Source organism: Pelodiscus sinensis, chromosome 3 (genome assembly GCF_052426305.1).
Source record: "Pelodiscus sinensis isolate ZL-2025 chromosome 3, ASM5242630v1, whole genome shotgun sequence".
Lineage (NCBI taxonomy): Eukaryota > Metazoa > Chordata > Testudines > Trionychidae > Pelodiscus > Pelodiscus sinensis.
Window position 1 is genome coordinate 114,019,271 of NC_143054.1, and position 21,059 is coordinate 114,040,329.

Consider the following 21,059-nt stretch of genomic DNA (forward strand, 5'->3'; position numbering starts at 1 on the left):
CAGTGAACTTCCTTTGCTTATTGCATTTGGGACCAGATAGCTTTTTCTTGATGTAAGAAATTTTTCAGAAGGGGTAGAGTACAATTTAGCCTAAGTTTTACTTGTTATACTAAAGAGAAGCAGGAAGTGTCTCCTTTTGTGATTTTTTTTATAAAGATGCATACTGTAAATCATCTCAAATTACAGGTAAAAAGTGTGTACGGACAGCAGAAACTTCACACTGAACAGAATTACTTGCCAGAGTGAAGGGAATACATTTTTATCTGGAATTTTGTTTTACTGAAAAGCAAATCCATCATTTTGGAGTCCTGAGTGCCAGCAGGTTGTAGATCCCACATAGGAATATGGAACCAATGATTTGGGAGGACTGTTTTTGCTACTCATCCATCAAATGGACTGCTGTGTGCTGTTCATGCCATTAGAGATCAACCACAGACCTCAAGAATAAACAGTCCTTTCCTCCTTTGAAAGTAACCATTTTTAAATTGTGAGAGGAAGAATATATTGGGTAGGGAAGAGTTGATTGATTCTCTGATACAAACTCTGAATTTTCAGAAATCTCAAAAATACTTTGATTGGATTACTCTCTCACTTCCAATTTTTGCTTAATCCCTTTAGTTATTTAGAAAAGATGGAGTTATAGTTATAGGAGTTATAGTTCTGTTGAAACAGATGTACAGTGTAGGAATCTGTCTAGTTTAGGAACCTGCTGCCTCTGGACTGGATTTAATGGGAAGCACACATTAACTTCTTCTTTTCATGAAGAAATATTATCTTTATTGGTGGAATGCTAAAAATACGGTGCTTCATCAACTGTGATTTTCTAGGACAATTACAAAGCTTGGCTTCCTCAGCAAGAAGGACTTTGTCTTTTTGGACTTTGGCTTTGAGTGATCAGGAATATTTCACCAACCGATAATAAGTTTTTGTAGATAGGATCAGTCTAATGGAGAGAAATATGAATTCTTTGCATCATTATCTTAATCTAAAGAACAGGAAGAATATGTGTGTGATGTAGATGGGGACCATAGGACTCAAAATAGGGTGAAGAGTCCCTTGTTCCTAGAGGGCAGAATGGTAAAAAGGCATATTCCAGTGAAAGAATGATCAAGTCTCATTGTGAACTGGTGCAGGCAATGTGTGATTTGTATAGCATAGAAAAGGAAAAAGGGTCTTATACATTGTTAATGGGGTGGAAATACCAAGGATGCTCATGGGGAGTTTAAAAAAAAGGAATGCCTTTTTCTTAAACTATAAACCTTCATGGCACGGTTTCCATGTTATGGAAGAGCTACCCAACAAACTTCTCTCATCTACAGCTATAGGAATGTCTCCTATAGCGATGACAGATTCACTGAAACTCTCAATCAGTCCCTCTGATTTCAGTGAGTTTTTTGGTAAAAATGAAATAATTCCAGGCTGTTGAGCAAGAATGCTAGTGTAAAATCTGCCCATCTAGAAATTGCTTCTCAGGACCTGCTGTCTTGCATTGCTCTCCCTTGCCATGTTGCTCTACCCTGTTCTGTTGGGCTGGAAGACAAATGAAATTTACTCTGAAAATCCTGAGTTTGAAGTGCTGGCATTAAGTGATTAGGATTTTAGTTAGTTGCCAGTGCGCTGCACTCAGTAGAGCTAGTCAGTGCTCAAAAGCAATGCAAAAATGCCACTGAGACATCGTAAAATCTTGGTGGAGAGAAGTGTGAGAATCACTGTGCAAGATCAAAGGGGCAGAGGAAGTTGAAGGATTCTGGTTTCTTTTTATGGCAGTAGCACATGAGGGGAAATTGGATCTGTTCTTCAGCAATTGTACATAGCCGTATGAAAAATTCCATGTCTGTTTCCCTTTGTTTATATCTTTAAAGCCACACTCCTGTGGCCTTATGGCTCTGAATGCACCAGGAACAGATTCTCACCTGCTTCCAAGTAATTCATTTTGGTATTGGAGTTCACAGGGCATTCCACCTTTTAATAATGCTATTTATAAACATACTCAAATGTAGAAGCTATATAGTGAGAGGATCATATGAGTCACTCCGCATTTTGGTTTCAAGTCAAGCCAGACTAAACTAGCCCTTTTGGCTTTCTGATTGAGCTTGACTGCCTCCTTTCATTCTCATACTGCACAAAACAACTTTTTTCCAATAAACCCACCTTGCCTGGTGATTGAAGTGGTAGTTCAGATTAATGGGAAACACTGTTCGAGGAACTAGGGTGCCAAGACAAAAGGTCCAAAGTCAAGATCAGGAACACCAAGCTGAAGAGTAAGCCCAAGACAGCAGTGAGAACCCAAGCCATAGGTTGGGGGTGAGTAATAATCAGGACAGGGAGGCAAGGGTGACACTGGAACTGGTGGGAGTCAAGGCAGGAACAAGGACTGGAAGCAGGCTGGAATAGGAAGCAGAAGGGAGAAAGAAGCTAGGCAAGTGCAGCTGTGGGCATGATATGCATTGAGCAGCTGCAAAGCTCAGTTAGGAGGCTGACTACCCTGCCCTATCAGGAAGCACGACTATTTGGAGAAGGCTAGTTGGGCTCAGTTGAGCTTGCCAGGTTGTTTGGAGATCAGTTGTGCTCCTGACATTACTGTTCGGACTACAGAATCCTTCTTTGTCCCATCCCGTGCTCTACTTGTGCCAAGAAATGCATCTCCTCCTAGTGCTGACACATCATATGTCATAGGGACAGTAGACAAGCTGCTGTCTTTAGAACTGCAGTTTAAATTTACCTTGTCAGTAAAGTAGCCAGGGGTCACTAAAAGAGCATTGCTTCAATGTGATTACAAATGGTTTGACTTGGTCAGCTTTTCAGCAGTCCCATGTTCTCTGTCACAGAGCATTATGTTGTGTTTATCTAATACAGATTGCAGTTTGCCTACAGATGATTTAGTTTGTTCTTACACTAGAAAATATAAGAGTAGACGCCTCGAAGCACATGGAAGAAAGATGTGTAATAAAAGTATTTTGGGAGATCATTGTGAGATAAAAAATATTGGCTAAATACTCTAAACATTCCACTAAATGTAGGCACATTTAAAAAAAGATCATTGTTCATAGACTCACATGGTGCTTTATTGCAGGGTTTGTGTACACAGTGCAGTAATACACATTAATAATATGTTGCACAGCAATTGGTCCAGGTATGTCTTGCTGGTGGGGAATAAATGTTCCGTAGTGTACTCTAAAATAGTAGTGTTTTAAAGGTTTAGAGAACTTTGAGCACACAGCAGGAATATTTATGCAGGCCAATTAAAGTGTAACATATTAGTGTGCTTTAGACATCATACCCCGTAGTACACATTGCTGCGTCATGTAGACAAGTCCATAGTGCAATACAACAATGGGATTATAAAGTCAAATGAAAATGTGTTCTGCAAAATACACCCATCTGTGATTAGGAGTAAAGGAGATTAGTGATGTATTTCTATGGATTAGTTTCACAAGCGTCTTGTTTATAGCATTGTGGGTATGTCTCTTTATGGACATATTTTCAAAGGGGGCCTCTAATTTGGATATCCAGCTCTAAAAATCTCAGCCCTGCTTTTCAGATGAGTAGAGCACCTGCCACTTCAATTAACTTCAGTTGGTGTGGAGTGCTCAGCCCTTTCATTCAGAACTTCTGTGTCTGAAGCTGAGCACCAAAATGTAAGGCCACTTTTGAAAGTCTGAGTCTTAATTCTGCTCTTCATTTTTCCTTATCTATAAAACTGAGATAAAGAGATATATCTCATTTTGTCAAATGCTTAGAGGTGTCTATTTAAAAAAGCAACATAAGTGCTCTCTGGTGGTGATGGTAACAATGTTCATGAATTAGTTTTGCATCTTTCTTTTCTTTTTCAGGATTTGCTATCATGTAAATAATGCCACTACAATTCACTGGGCATTAAATCCCAAAGGAAATGAGTAGGTGGCTAGTGAGATGAACCATTTTGAAAAATTGCTAATTTGGTGACAGTAGCCAGTAAATTAACAGATACAGGTGTGGCCACAATTTTCAGAAATAATGAGCAACCATATCTCTAAATCAAGCCAATAGAGAACTGAATGCTGGATTTCTTTTCCCTCTTGATTCACATCTCAGTGTAGCCTCATTTCGATGTTGACTTTCATGCATGGTGATTGAGCTACCTGGTGTGGGCTGGTTTTCATTGACATAGTATCAATACGTCCCCACAGGTACTAACCTCTATGATTTGATCATTGATATTTTACAATGTTTATTCAGAGTCATCTTCATTTCAAAGCTATCGCCCCTCCTTGTTCACCCACCCACCCATTCAAGCATACGCTTTTATTTTCCCTCCCCGCCTCAAAAAATGAATTGTACCAAAAATCTTGTTTGGTCTCTGCACCCATCACACCAGAAAGTTTCTTGTTTGTTAATTTAATTAGTATTATTGTGACTTAGAGTTTCTCCACTAAACAATGGAAGTGACAGATACATGTTTGAGGAGATGTATAGTAACAGCAAACAAAAAAGAGAAAGATTAAGCTTTAACTTAGTATTACATTTGATTTTTATATACACAGGCACACAGACTACCTTTAAATGCCATGTTAAGGCTTTTATAACCAAGCATCCTGGTCACATACAATTATGTTGTGGTTTAAGTTATTACTCATTGATGATATTCTAGTCAGAGCACAGCAAGCAATTACTTTTTTATTTTTCTTGCCTGTCTTTCTCTCTCCCAATTCATAACCTCCTTTGATGGCAGATTACAGCTTCACTTCTCCAAGGAAACTCATAATGTGGCAAAGGGGAAAATCCATAACAAAAGTGTGTGTGTGTGTGGAGAGAGAGAGAGTGAATGAGTGTAAATCCTCCAGGGAAAATGTTTTGTAGATCTCACTCCTGAATTACTCTCATTATAACCACCCATTTGGTGTCAGAGCATGACAGATTATAAGCTTTTATGGCTAGTTCCCACTCAAGACAGATTTAAATAAAATACTTCTGGTTATTGTGCAGGTCAGTGTGTTTAAATAACAACCTCCCAAATCATGCTTTGACATTTAAAAGAGAGAGGAAATATTGTCATGGTGCAGACCTAGCACAGATAAGCACAAGGCAATTTGGTCAGTACACTGTGATTTGTGAGTACAGTCTAACATACTCATTTTCACAGCTTGTAATCAAGTAGCCACCTTAGCAATGTGTCAGCATTAAAAAATACTCCTTTTAAAATGTTTACACAAATTACCCTCCTGAGAAGCTACCGCGCATTCACTGCAAAACCAATGTAGATTAAAGAGCCGGAGTAAATGTATGCCTAAAGACCCACAGAAAATGAAAGAACCTGATCCCCACGTACACTTACCACAAAAGATCAAGCTCTGACATGTTTCCTTGTGAGAAATAGGCTTTTACTTTGGTCCTTCTGAGAAGCTTAAACCACTTTTATCATTCTGAGTAGCTAATCCTGACCTATCTCTGAAATTTTCTGAGATTGTTTCTGATATTCAATTTGTAATTAATCATTTGCCCCAGCCAGAGGAAGATGACAGCAAGAAGTACTTGACATTACATGGAAACATTTAATAGTAAGTACTAAACCAATATACTAATCGGCATTCCACAAAGTAGCTCAGTGCTGTGGAGCAGCTTCGTTGTAAGCCCACTAACCTACTAGTGATTTCAGACTGTGACGGCACGTTGGGGTTCCCCCCCAATCCTGCACCTTCGTAGCAGCCAGAACAGACTCCACCAGCCAGTAGAATAGAGAGAGTTTATTGCTTTTCCAGGATACAGCACAGCACAGATGTGATGTGGTTACAGGAGGCAGGGCCAGTGTGCCTCAGACCCCTTGGGTCCATCACCCCCTCAACTCTCAGCACTCAGCTTAGTCTGTTCCCTTCATGTTTCCCAGCCAGAAACTGCCTCGCTCCCAGACCCTGCCCCCCAGCCAGGTGGCTGTCTCTTCCTCCCTCCCTTTGTCTCTCCCTCTGGGAAGAGACTTGTTATCTGCTCAAGCTGGGACTAGGTGTCTGGGCCAATACACATGTGGTAGTCAGTGGGACTCACGCTTCACAGCGCAGGGGAACCCTGGGTTCCAGAGCAGACAGCACCCCCACTACGTCACACAGACCAAATTTAGAAGTGGCACCTCAGTTTAAGGGACAGATTTGTTGTTCAAATAGAAGTGACCTCTATTATGGTGCGGACTCCATTATTGCGAGTTTATTTGATGTAATCTCTATTATTTCGTAAGGTTGCTGTGTGTCGCTTTGTTATAATGACCAGATCTAGCATTGAAACTCCTCTTTTTTTTTTTTTTAATTGTAGGGATCTGTCCTTCAGCTCAGAAGGCACCATTAAATGAAATCTCTGCTTCCAAGGCCACAATGTTGCTCTTTTTTGCAGACAAGGGGTTATATACTGAGGCAGTTCTCAGACTCATTGCAAATTAAAGACAAATATCCACTGTAAGGGTACGTCTAGACTACATGCCTCTGTCGCCAGAGGCATGTAGATTAGGCTACCAGACATAGGAAAATGAAGCGGCGATTTAAATAATTGCCGCTTCATTTAAATTTACATGGCTGCCGCGCTGAGCCGACAAACAGCCTGATGAGGTTTGTCCCGGGATGAGGTTTACCTGGGTGGTCGACAAATACCTTTGATGTCGACACCCGTGCGTCCAGACTATAGCGCTGAGCCGACAAACAGCTGATTAGCTGTTTGTCAGCTCAGCGTGGCAGCCATGTAAATTTAAATGAAGCGGCGATTATTTAAATCGCCGCTTCATTTTCCTATGTCTGGTAGCCTAATCTACATGCCTCTGGCGACAGAGGCATGTAGTCTAGACGTACCCTCTATGTGGACAGTAGACTAACATCACCTGGGATCTGAGAGCATAACCCTTTAAATAGTGTGTCCGCACATTTCTTACATTTCGTTTTTTGATAAAAACTTTTGTGAGAGATTTTATGGTCCCCTGCTGATGTTTATATGGGTCTTCTCAGCAAGGGAGAACAATTGAGCCTCACAATGATAGCACTAAACAGGTTCAGGTCAGTCCTCCTCCCATCTGTGCACACTCCGTCCTGCTTGCCTCTTCTCTGGCAGTGGCAGCAGCATTGAGATAAGACACAAAGAGTCTAAGCTCTATCCCTGGATCTGCAAAGTGGCTGCAAGGAATGAAAAACATTCCCAGTTTCATGCAAATGACTGGTAACTGAAAAAAGGGGTTATCCTCCTATCAGGGTTCTCCTCTCTATGCAGGACTTGGGGAGGGAGTAATAGGTTTTTCCAGATTTCATTTGCTCCCGAGCCTCATGATAGGTGTGACAAAATGAGGGTCACCTGCAGTGTTCCCTGTAAGCTGTGCGCTTGTGTGGCCACTAGGGAGAGATTCAGTTGCTACCCAGCTGATTAGCAAAGTGCCCATACCTAGTTTTTTTTATTGTACTGGTGGTGCACATTTGTACATTGATCTACTGGGCAACCCCAGTCACTGTCACTTACCTGCTCCATACTGGGGTCTTGGAAAAAGGAGACCCTTTCAGTGTTCCAAACTTGCATACATTAGCCGTCTAATGGGGCCATGCCCATGCACCCTGGCCAATTGGAGGGAGGGGTCAGAAAAACAGGCTCCACATCTTGTCTCACTCTCCTACCCTTCAGGAGCATCAGGGCAGGAAACCCTCCTGCATCCTCACCACATTTCTGCAGCAGGAGCATAGAGGTAGGAGGGACTGCAGGCAAGAGGGGTGGGGAGGGACCCCCACTTGCTCTGGCCCAAGTCCCTACAAAAGCTTAATCGTCTTCGGCAGCTCTGAGTCTGTGCTCCTGTTACATTCCTCAGAAGGTTTGGGGAAGAGCAGAAATAGGAACTCCCCTTCGGAACAGTAGCTGGGAGGGATGTCATCAAGCTTAGAGCACAAGACAGGAAGAGCAGCCACCAACAAAACAATGAAACTGGCAGTACCCAGAGTGCTCTCAATTTCACAACATAAATAAATATGTAGAATTTATTCTTGATCTCATTCGATCACTGTATCCTTGGGGATTACTTGTAGCCATAGTGTGTTAAAACAAAACAAAGGAAAATATAAATGTGGGTTTTTGAGCTAATGATGTCACTTTATAATGGCCCAAATGATCTTCCTCCAAAATGGAAAGAAAACAGTATGCTAAAATGTTATGAGATCATAGACTTTAGAGATGGAAAAGACCTGCTTTGTTATCTAATTCAGCCCCTACACATGCAGAATTGTTCCCTACAGTGTATTTTTAAATACCTTTGGTAATCTATTTATAAATAGATAAAGGAATTGGATTTCCATTACTTCCCTTGAAGGATAAAATACACCTTAAGGTTAGGGTGTTTTCCATTATATAACTTTTTTCTTGTCTTAATTTCTTTTTGTTATTCCTAATAAATAATAACTTGCATTACCTTTAACCAGTTCCTTCCTTGTTGCTTACACCTTTAATGCAATGTTCACCTTATTAGATTTCCTCAGCAATATAGTATAAAGCTGATTGAGTCTCACCAGTAGATATCAATCCATGTGTAAAAACTGTTTTTTAAAAACCTTGACAATTTTAATTTTGCCTTGCAAAAACAAAGAGCTTTGGCATATAGGGAACATTGATAGCATATTTTCAAATAACTACTACTTAAACTGTATATCAAATATTTCTTTACTGAAACAACACAGAAGGAAGCCTAAGATTTTTGACTTTATTCCAACAACCAACTGATGATGCTATGACCTTAAGCATATATAAATATGTTTAGCAGCTGCTATGTAACATATTTATAAGTGTTTAGTGACCTGAAGGTTAATCAAAATGTGTTTGGTGATCTCAGCTCAGTTTTTAATGGACTCTACTTCATATTATATCACACTGATGCAGCACAGTTTGTCACAGTCAGCAGTCTTTACTCAAAGGGAGGCCCACTGTGAAGTGATAATTAGAGGCTGAAGTAATACCTGATTTTTCTCCCTACTAGAAACTTTTCCCCCTACTAGCTAAGATGGTCTCTAAACCAGACCATTATAGAGCAGTATAGCTGGTGAGCTTTATATTGGACACTGCACCTGACCCCAGGATAAAATAGTCTTCAGTTTTGCAAAGATTGTGTTCCAAATTGTAGCTGTAAAGGTCTCTGTGCCATATGTAATATAATTCAGTGTCGGTCAGTACTTTGATAGGAGACTACCAAATAACACACAGGTTCTACAGGAACTGGTACTAGATGATTCTCTGTTTCATTACTGAACCAATATGCTATGGAACTTGATTACAATGAAAACTGAGGTCTCTGAATAGTTTCCCTGAGGATGTTCCACATTAGGGGTGCAAAACCTCCTGTGCTTTTGATTGCAGATTTTGTAGCAATGGCCTCTCTGTCCACATATGCGCCCTACGCATTCCTATATCCCATTCCGAGGCTATGTTAACTATATGGAGGAACTGCCCTCAAGTCCTTCTGAACTGCCTTCAGCCAGAGACAAAGTCTAGCATGTGCCTGTTTGCTATGTGCCTGTTTTCTCCTTTTATTTATGTTTTCTGTCTGTAATGAGTTCTTATTCAGTAATGGGCTTAGCACCTTATAGCTGGGATATTTGTTTCACTTGTCTTAAAAAAATACTTTTTTTTTTCTTTTTCTCCTGTCAAGGGACTTGAACACCTTTATTTCTTGGTGGGCTCCCCAGAATTTAATAGGTGCCTCTCTGGTCAATTAGCAGTTGCTGCTAATGACAGACATTCTCACTGCATTAGTTATTTGGGAGGCTCTCGTGTTTTCCGCAAATATAAAATCTGCTCTTCTTTTAAAAGAAGATCCTATAAAAACAGGAAAATTAAGTATAGACCATTAATGATGGAGCAAGTTTTAAAATTGGCTTCAGGTGCAGGTACAGGAACCCCCCACACACACCCATCCATGTCTGTCAGTGCCCCATCTTCATTGAGATTACTACCACAGAGAGCTTCCAAGGAGAAAATGACCCTGAAATCCGTGTCTGCAACACTCTCTTTGATTGAAAAATGGATAAGCACACCACCAGTATCAAGAGCTTTCCATTCCAAGTATAAGGAAGATGATAACAGAAGGAAAACAACAGAGAATTCCTCGTCAGAAAAGATCTGCAACTATCCACATCTGCGGATGCAATTGCATACCACGGATATACACAAATTTGAAGGGTTCTAGGTACACAATCTGTATTTCATCGGTATCCACAAAAATGAACCAGGGATATCTGTGGATTTGCAGGGCTCTAGTCATGAGAGCTGTTTTTCAGCAATACTTCAAGATAGTGAATGCCCAGCTGCTGTTGTCACAGTATGACTACTTGTACTATGAAAAGTCTTTTGACCATTTACCTCAGAAACTTCAAGAAGAGGTAAGCACCATTAGAAAGGAGGGTCCATTTTTGGCAAAACTTCACTACAAGCTTTGTTTGAAGTAGCAGATACAAGACCCAGGTCTATTTCCCCCTCAGTAGTAATGAGGCAAGCTTCCTGAATTTAATTGTCTAGGTTTCTGCGGAAGATGCAGTCATCTGTAGAAGACTTACCTTTTGATGGCCAGAAACTTTCTGCAGATTCCATAGTCACGTCACTTCTTACCCTTGGGGACTCTTGGACTACACTTAGGTCTTAGAGACACACATGTCTGCAAATAAAAGTAAGTTTAGCAGCTGTCAGTCAACAGAAAAATCCTGCCTCACTCGATTTTCCACCAGAATCACTAGAAAAAAAATAGCTTGCAACTATCATGACTGCTTTATGTTTTCAACATCGTTCAAATTCCAGTTTTGATGGTTTGGTCAAGAATCCAGACCACCCAACGACCAGGTGTCATCAGCTACACAATACACAACCCCTTTCCTCAAATTAGACATTGCCCTTCCCTATTTCATTGGGTATGGGAGGCTATAACACTGGACAAATTAATACTGGAAGCCATTACGTCGGGTTATACTATCCTGGCTACCAGCATCTCATCCTTTCCACCCTCCTCCCCATCCCTTTTTGGGGACCACACTCTCACAAGCAGTTGCTGACAGGAGATCTCATCCCTCCTAAATCTAGGAGCGATGGAGCCTGTTCCACTTCAACTCAGGTTGAAGTCTCTATTCAAGATGTTGTTCTGATACTCAAGAAAAATGGGGGTTGGAGGCCAATACTAGATCTCAAGCTGTAATTCCCTCTGTGAAATCAGGGAACTGGTTCATGACTTCTATCCGCAAAAATACCTTTTTCCATGTAGCAATTCATCCTACCTACAAGATTTGTTCTTTTAATTTTAAGTCACAAACATGACTGGTACTGGCTCCTACCCTTTAGCCTGTAATCCACCCCAAGGATTTATCCTCAAAATCATGGAGGTCATCGATGCCTACTTCTGTCATCTAGGAATAACTGTCTTTCACTACTTAAATTATTGGCTTATCCTGGGTTAGTAATATCAGGAGCAGGGATCGGCAGTTTGAACAACTTCACTATGCTGAATTCTGGGCCTGCAGGTAGATCTTAAAATCAATCTTGGCCTCTATACAACAAATTCTCTTGGTTCTGGAGTCAATAGGGGGCAGAACTGATCTCTGTCTTGATGGGTTCCTTGCACTAAAGAATCTTGTACAAAGAGTGCAGCTCAGCTAACAAGTTCCAGCAAGGACACGTCTGAAAGCATTGAAACACATGACATCTTGTGTTTTGGTGACACAAAATGCAGTTGCACTTCAGTGTCTCTGGGGTGACTCAGGACTATTTATGTACCAAAGAAACATGGTGTCAATAAGCAGATATCTGTACCCAGTCAGGTCCTACAGTCACTTATCTGGTGGATGAAACCATCCAAAGTTTTGTGCAGGAATCCTGCTTAGCCAGAATCTCCTTGAGGTCATATTAACATTGGATGCTTTCATCTTGGGATGCAGATTACATTTGGGTTCTCTCACAGTCTGAAGTAAATGGGCACAACACTGGTACATCAGTCTGTTGGAACTGGAATTAAGAAATGCTTTCCTCCACCTTTTTCCCTTATTCAAAAACAAGTCCATCGAGATCATGACAGGCAATAGTGTGTAGAAAAGGAAGTGAAGGTGGTTCATCCACATAGCCCTGTGTAGCATGAGTATGAGGCATGAGCATGAATAAGGTGTTTGTGCATCTAAAGTAGAGCACTCTGTTATGTCCTAGCCAAAGCTAGCAGTCTCATTGGGTAGGTCTAGACTGCATCCCTCTGTTGGCAGAGGGATACAGATTAGGCAGGTCGACATTGCAAATGAGGCAGGGATTTAACTAGCCTGCGCCAAATTTGCATAAAAATGGCCACCGCGTTTTGCCGACTCAGCACTGTTGGGCAAAAAGCAACAGTTTAGAGGGGGCGCTGTCGAGAAAGAAAGCCTTTTTCAACAGATCCCTTATGCCTCCTGCAAGGAGGTTTACAGGATCTGTCGAAAAAGGCTTTCTTTCTCGACAGATCCCCCTTTAGACTGCCGCTGTTTGCCAACAAAGTGCTGAGTCGGCAAAATGCGGTGGCCATTTTTATACAAATTAGGCGTGGGATATTTAAATCCCTGACTCATTTGCAATGTCAACCTGCCTAATCTGCATCCCTCTGCCGACAGAAGAATCAGTCTAGACATACCCATTATGTATACTTAATTCCCACCTGCAATTTCAACTAGAAATAGTTTTGCATTTCTTGTTATATAGTGCTGTTCTGCACTCCTTAACATTTGTCATGTTTGATTGCTGTGGTAGGTGATATGATCCCCATATATAGTTTGCATGTCAGTTTAAGACCCCCGATCCTACAACCAGGTCTTTAGGGATGGATCCTTACTCCTTCATGCACACCCATAGTTAATAAAACAATTTGGCATGAAATATGCTATTAAAAAAATCAGGTACTGTTTTGGTATTATTATATTATTGAACCAACAGTTTCAGCTTGCTTGTAACATGGAAATCTACATTGTTTTTTTAAAAACAAATGGATGACATGAGTGAGACATTGGCTTATAAAACTTATTTCCTGTCTCTCTGCCTCATCCCACCCTTTGAAAGAATCTTTCAGAGCACATGTTTTGTGCATTATGCCATAGAAAGAGAAATTCAGGGTTTCCCCATTTTGTTAGTATTTGTAATTCCTAATGAGAAGGCTCTCATGTATTCAAAGTAAAAACCATTTTTTTACCCTCACCAGATAGTGTTGTGATGTATAACAGTTTTTAGCGAAAACTTTGAGAAGTGTTTTTTAAAGGTTACAATATTTACATAACAAAGGCTTGATTATAACACTGAACTCTTTTTTAAGTTGTTGTCAAATGATCCTACCCTTTATTTCTCTTTATAATTTTCCCTTGGAGAGTTGCACCATTATGCATTTTAAAAAAGATCCCTCCACAATTCATCACAAGCTTCGTCAGAAAAAATGACATTGTATGACAGTTGTCTCCTTCATATCAAAAGAAATCCTTTTCCTCTTCAGGAATGAAGAAAAGTTTGTATTCAGCAGAACAATGGACAAAACTGACTTTGGAAAAAATACTTTTATTCAGACAATACATTCTCTATTCCTTTAAAGAAGTTAACAACATATCTGAAAAAAAATAAGCCTAATGGTGCTTTAATGCTCTATATCCCTCTCCCCTAAAAAATAAATTCCTGTGAAAGATCTTGGAAATCTAACATTATTTTAAGAAAATAAATATTGAGGCTAGTTGAGTCATTCAGAAGTTGTAGGTTTGTTTTTATGTTTTGCAGTTGGATTGTTTATTTTGTTCTGATTTTTTTTAATACTAGATACTGTTGAAAAAAGCATTTATACCAAAACTGCAGTCTGCCACCAAAAATGTCATTTTATGTACTTGTAGTAAGGTACTCTCTGCTAGAAGGGGTTACTAACAGTGGGCCTGTCACTTTTATTTATTTATTTGTAGACTGCAAAGTAAAATTTGTAAGATGTTTAATGGAGAAACTCTTAGGTTTGGGGTTCATATTTTCATGTATATGGTTTTCTTATACAAATGTGTGTGTGTGTGTGTATATATATATATATATGAGTGATATACAATAGAATATCAATATGTGTCTGCAGACCAGTGTTCCTGCTAACCTGCAGGTCAGCACAGCTTCACAGGTGATTAATCAGCCCCACCTAGTCAGACAGATCTCCATGCAGGGATCCCTGAGCCTCTGACTGGGCAGAGCTGATTAATCACCTGTGAAGTTGTGCCACTGCCCAGGTTAGAGGAAACACTGCTGCAGATATAAGTATACCAATGTATGGTGCATAATTACATTATAAATGTATGGAATAAAGGGATTAGTTTTTGAGTAGGATGGACATTGTGTTTATGAAAAAGAACTACAAAATCAGTCGTTTACACAACTAAGCAAATTCTTTTTGTTTTTGAAAATTTGCTTGCCCAGGCAAAAATCTTCTGTCCATTCTTTACTAGACTGATGATGATTTTTAAAAAAATAATATTTTACTTGTTCCTCAAAAAAAAAATTGCTGGTCCCTAGTGAATGTAGGAGTGTCATTTAGCAAGGCTTCAATCAGGACAGCTTGTTGTGCAAACTAAATTCCCAGTCATGCAAACATGTATATATACACGTGAGTAACTTAAGCATATGAGTAGTTCCAATGAGACTGCTTTTTGTCAGTAAAGAACATACATACCTGTTTGCAAGATTGCAGCCTAAATGGAACGTATAGTATCTGGTGTAAGTTTTTATGTCCAGTGCTGTAATCAAGTCCATAATCAGGTTCTTTACCTTAATTCTTTTGGTATCATCTACTGAAGGACTGATTCCACAACCCTGTGAACAAAGTCAGGACTGGCAACAGAAAATTTGTTGTGGTGCAGTATCCTGGTTTTGGAAGGAGATGGGGCGGAGTAAGAAGCAACAGCAGCATATGACATTCACATGGTTTATTTGAAAATTCCATTTAAGCCTCTTTTGACCTTTAATGGTTCTCAAAGAACCCACGATGTGCCGATAACCTTTTCATGTACAACTAATGTTCACACTCCACTATGGGTATTTGAAATCTTAGTGAAAACAAGACACCTTTTATACGAGCGAATGAATGAATTTCCTGAACATAAGAACAGAAGAATTTCCTAAACATGACACCCCTTTTGGGTTCAGTTTTGTTTATATGACTTCTGTGAGAGAGACAGGATCAAATGAACTTTGCCCCCTATTCTTTTCTTATCCCAGTTTCAAATTCTCCTTTCTCCCTCTTCTGAATCCATTACTCTAGTCTCTTGGATCAGAAAATAATCTGTATCTCCTTGTGTGGTGTTTTGATCAGTTTATCAGTTTAAATTAAGAAATATGGACATTTTTGGAGGTTTGTGTTCGATCTAATTTGTCTCAGATTATACAGTAACTAATTCAAAACTAATAGCCCCCCAATGCAGGTAAAACACTAATTGCCTGCCTCTTCCTTACCTACCTGTGAATGCTAAGAGATTAACTCTGTGATGAACCATTACATACCCTGCAGTGAGATAGATACGTAATGGGAGCCTGTGCGTGTGCTTTCTCTTCAAATAGGCAAGGCAGTTTTCCTGGCATGAATCAGAGTGGTATTATGGGATCCAGCTCTCCCTACACGCAGCCGATGAACAACAGCGCTGGCCTGATGAACCCACAAGCACCTCCTTACAGCATGGCACCTAACATGGTGAACAGTTCAACAGGTAATGGTGGGTAACATTTCAGGAGTGACCTTCCCCTTGAATCTCTTTAAAGGTACAAGTCCTTGAATGATGGCTTCATGGCAGGGGGATTATCCTTAATACAGGTAACCACTAAATGCATGTTATCGACTACTGCGTTGAGGCATTCTGATTTTTTGGTGAAACACTTGATACATTTCTACTACAATCAAATTCTTTCTCTCAGTGTGCACATGGATATGATAATTTTGAAAAGTTAGGGCAGCACATAAAGTTGGGTCCAAACTTGGCTGCCTTTGGGGAGAGCAGAGAGAGAGACAGCCTATATTTTCAAAAGTGACAAATTTTGGGTGCCTCATTCTTTGAGATCCCAACTTCAGACCCTGAAAATAACCTTGATTTTTAGAAAGCACTGAGCACCTATCCTCTGAAAATCAATCCTCTTCTAGTGCTGTACGTTGGTGTCAACAATAACTAGTCACTTTTGAAATTGTGTACTATAGACATGGGCTACGTCTACATTGGCCCCTTTTCCGGAAGGGGCATGGTAATTTTTGAAATCGCAATAGGGAAATGCGCGGGGGATTTAAATATCCCCCGCGGCATTTAAATAAAAATCTGATCACCAATCTCCTACTTTGAAGTAGGAATAAGATCCTCCGGAAAAGGGCTTTTTTTCCAGAGGATCGGGGCCAGTGTAGACGCTCTTTTCCAGCTTTTCTAAAAGCCGGAAAAAAGCGGCGGACATTTTTATTTAAATGCCGCGGGGGATATTTAAATCCCCCGCGCATTTCCCTATTGCGATTTCAAAAATTACCATGCCCCTTCCGGAAAAGGGGCCAATGTAGACGAGCCCATGGTGTTTGCAAAGTCAGTATAGTGCTTCTTTCATTTACTTTTTGGCATGTTAGTATATGAAACAATTGGCTTCAGTCCTCACTGAAGTATCTAATGCAAACAAGATATATTTCAGATACTCACTAAAATGGTGTTACAGGTTGTGCCTTGAACTATGGGAGTTTAAGATTATTACTAGGACTGTTGTTTGTTGCACTGTGTGTGGTTTCCATGGCCCATAGCACCTGTGAAAGGAAGCCAAATTAACATAATTCTCTGTTGATAATACACTTCTGTTACATGTTAAAATGTACAATATTGAGAGGCTCCTCACCATATCTGAAGTGTTAACAGCTACATGCCAGCAAGATCACTTGTGAGTAAGAGTTTATCCTTTATGATTCTCCAAGACAGTAGGAAAATTTGGATAGGTTTTCAATGGCCCTAAAGCAGTGATACTCAGACTGAGACTTCTGAGCTACAGTTGGTTCTTTAATGTGACTTCTGTAGTACCTGGTATGAAAACAGTGTGTGATTTAATTATCAATCAGTCTTAAGTTATTAACCACTCTGTATCTTTTACTGCGTTGTTAACCAATCGCAGTTGATAAAATAATAAAAATTGGTCAATCATTTTGCTGTGACAACAATACCCAATATTATATCATATATTATTTTAGGGTTGGGCAATTAGATGGCAGCGATTGGCCAGGGTTAGCCGCTGCTTTATTTATCTGCATCTCTGCAGATATGGGCAATTGCAGGCACAGCAATCTGCAGCCATCACCCACACCTGCAGAGGCACAGGTAAATACAGCGGCGGTGGCTAATCCTGGCAAACTGGATCCAGCCTACAGGCCGGTATTTGCCCACATACATTTATTTCATAGTAAGTGAAACAATGTATCCACCCTACTGAGGCTCTTTTGGGTAATGTTGATGACTAATTTGGCTCCTGAACCACTGAGGTCTGAGTTTGGTTGCCCTAAAACAGTGTTTCTTAAACTTTTTAATTTTTTTTTATGAAGAGCACCAAAGATTCTTTTTGTTGAGAAAAAAAAAAGTTGGCTGCCCCTTTTGAAAAAGGCAGCCATTTTGAATTCTGTTGTTCTCTGCAGTACACGTCCAACTGCCTCGCCTACCAGTGTGCCACGGAGCACAGTTTAAGAAACAGTGCCCTAAAACATAACTTCAGAATGCTTGAGTCCAAACGTTTGAGTCTCTGTGCACTTGCTATTTATAGTTATTCCTCTTGGAAAAGCTTTGGGGTTTGTGTGGTTACAAGGAAGGTGTTACAAGGTCAGGCAAGTAGATGGGATTCCTTTCTTTGCCTTGTATAGTACCTAACATACCTATTGTTGCTCAAGTAATATGGAATGTCTGTATCTTACCAAGAGCCCAGGTTTTTACACCTTTTCCCCAGCACTATCTTCCCTATTTCTTCATTCCTTCTCATCCTTTTATTCTTCAGCTATTAGTCATTTTTGGTTTTTAGATACAAAATAGACACTGATATCACAGTACCTCATTATGTCCAGCGTGGTGGGAGGTTTTTTTTTCCCCTTGACCACAATTAAACAGAGGTTTTCCCAGCTAACTTGTTTTTCAGGTAATCATGATATGTTTTCTGTGAGTGGAAGGGAAAGAATGAAATCAGAGAGATTTTAAAAACAAAATCAAATTGCTTTCCCTTAACACTGCTAGGAGGCCACTTATTTATCCAGGCAGCACACTTAGATTCTGGACAAAAAGGGAAAAGCTTTTGAACAGGCCATTATTTAATGCCTTGCATTTCCTCCACCACATTGTCCCAGGTAATATTGTATTTGGGTTGTGTAGTTATGTGTTTTGTCTGGCTTGGTGAAATAAAATTACTTCTGAGCATTGAAACTACACTATAAATTCTGGCTTGCCATTAGCAGCAGTAATTTTTCCCCCTTTTTTCTTTGGCCCCCAGAGCTGCAAAAATAACCAACAACAAACAGATGGCAGAGTTCCCTGCCTAAGAAGATTTATGTATTCCTAAGGAATAACCAGTTTAAAGGAAGATTCACAGGGGTTTTTTTGTTCAGATAATTCAACCATTCATTATTTCATACAGTGGAAATCTGTTCAATGCAAGGCCATTTATCCTAGCAGTCTTTTGTATGGGCTAGTCAGATTCTTTTTATTGTGTTATGCATTCTGAAATATTGGATTTTTAATAATTTAAACATTTATCAGAGGGGTTTTTTTTTGCTTGTGCATTTGTGAGGTTTTCTTTTGTTCCAGTCTTATTAATTCAGAAGTTACCCAATGGGAAGTGAAATATGAGATGAACTAGAGGAGTCGAGGCTGCCATTTTACCTCTGATGGTGCTCACACACACAAATGTGCATTGTGCTGTACAGCTATTTGAAGTAGGACTACAAGAGAGCATATGTACTGTGTCACACTAGGCAGAAAAGAGTAACCTTATTTGAGAATATACTCGTGATGAGCAAGGGAATTCTCCATTTCTTCCATGCCCTGAAACATCCCTACCCCTAAACCCCTAGTCCACACACATCAAGCAAGTAAGATATTGAACTGCCAAGATGAGAAGTGCTCTAAATGCAGTAGTTATGATAACTTTGTGTTGGGTATGAGACAAATTCAGAGTTGCCAAACGGCTCTGTTCTTGTTGAAGTGCAGCATCTGAGGAAAGAAAGATGAAGACTGTTATGTGACTGAAAACGGGATTTACTGAGCCATCGACACCAACTTAGCTGAGTGGCACTTCAGTTATTGTTCTGCTAAGTTAAGACAACATGGCAGTTCAAAAAATTGTTTTAGGTAGTGTGCAGGGCCAAAAAAAAAGCCTCTTGTGTAGTGACAAATTGTTACAGGCTTCAGTGAGCAAGTAATTATTTAAATGGAGCCAGCAGGAATATGAATGTGACAACTCTTTCTTCAGCTATAATGCCAGGGAAAAAATACAGTAAGCAGGAGGGGATTTTTTTTAATAGCAAGCATAAGATTTTACCCCATACAAGAGAGAGGGTTTTGTGCTGACGTTATTAGGGATTATTTCTAAAATGGTTTTATTCAAAACAGAGTTGCAGTCTATTGACTAAATATTTATTTTTGCAGATTGGATACTTATGATTAATTAATATGTATTATTCCCAATAGGCCTTGTTTTGTTTTTGTTTTTTGGTAATTTTTGTTTTGTTTTGTATTTTTGCTTTGGTATTTTAAATTAAACAGATGCCACAAGTTCCATGGAAGATGATTTTGCAGTTCTACATCTTGTTACTTAAGCAGTTACCATGCACAAAGCAGAGCACATTCACAATTTCTGCTGACGCATAGTAATCTAGGAACATAGGAATTGCCAAGCTAGATCAAACCAGTGGTCTGACTAGCAGAGTGGTCTCTCTGTGACAGTACCAAATGCTTTGGAAGAAAGTGCTAGGATCCCCTGATAATTATGAAACAAACTGCCATAAAGAAAGCTTTTCCTTATCCCATCCTCCCTCCCCCCCAGCTTATATCCTGAGACACAAGGGTTTATTTCTCTCTCTCTTTCTCTCTCCCTCTCTCAAATCCTATTTAGAATTAAATTAGCCCACACAAACCTGGCATTTTCTTACTTTTATTAATGATGATAAATTATTTACCATAGAAATCCCAAATTATGAAAGTGAGAAAATGAAAAATGGTGATTGTGCTAAAGAAACTGAAGAGACATCGTCAAGTTAAAAACAATACTTTTTTTAATTGACCAGATGTTTGATAGGGATATCAACTTACATTACTTAAAATGAGAATTGTTTTTTAGAAAAGGATTTTCCCACTATGTTGCTATTTAGTTACATTGTTATTTTCTGATCTCTTACAATGAAAATGGGCCTCATATTTCTCATCAGTAACTCCTCTGGCTGATAAAGCAGCAGTGCCAATCAGCTTCCCTGGGGGTCTTACCTTATCAGAGGGATGAGGAATAATCTTCATTCCTCCACAGGAGAGAAAAGGGGGCCTATTAGAAGGTTACAATTGGTGATCAGATTTTGAAAATTATGGCCAAATGGTTGCCAACCTGTCAGATTCTTTGCCCTATGCTGACTAGGTATTTCTGAAAAATGTGGACCCTTTCTTCATTTTGATATTAACATTTTTAACCCTATCTCCAGAATCACTTAAAAAGCTTAACTGAGGCCTTCATCTCCTGTTATCATAGAATCATAGAATTATAGAACACTAGAACTGGAAGGGACCTTGAGAGGTCATCAAATCCAGTCCCCTGCCCTCACAGCAGGACCAAGCACCATCTAGATCATCCCTGAAAGGTGTCTGTTTAACCTGCTCTTAAATATCTCCGGAGATGGAGATTCCACAACCCACCTATGTGATATGCAAGCCATCCCCTGTACAATGCACATTGAAATTGCTGCAGCTCCCATAGTTCTCAGAGGACTATATATATGACTTGTGAATTAGTACCAGTGTACACATCTGTTCATCGCTAGACCCATGCTCATAGTGACTATCATTCTGTGACTTGTATGACCTGTTCTTAGTGGACAGATACCCACATTACAG

At 39.8% G+C, this 21,059-nt stretch overlaps 1 protein-coding gene across 17 annotated transcripts in view; it reads left to right on the forward strand.

The window, feature by feature from the left end:
* ARID1B (AT-rich interaction domain 1B) overlaps positions 1-21,059 on the forward strand; it is a 451,067-nt gene that overhangs the window by 384,103 nt on the left and 45,905 nt on the right. For 10 of the 17 annotated variants that reach the window (XM_075924501.2, XM_075924510.2, XM_075924500.2 and 7 more), the window contains one exon: positions 15,535-15,680. In XM_075924501.2, coding sequence (XP_075780616.2) covers positions 15,535-15,680 — 146 coding nt within the window. Of the gene's footprint in view, positions 1-15,534; positions 15,687-21,059 lie in introns of all 17 variants that reach the window. The other 7 variants (XM_075924505.2, XM_075924502.2, XM_075924499.2 and 4 more) reach the window with 1 other exon arrangement.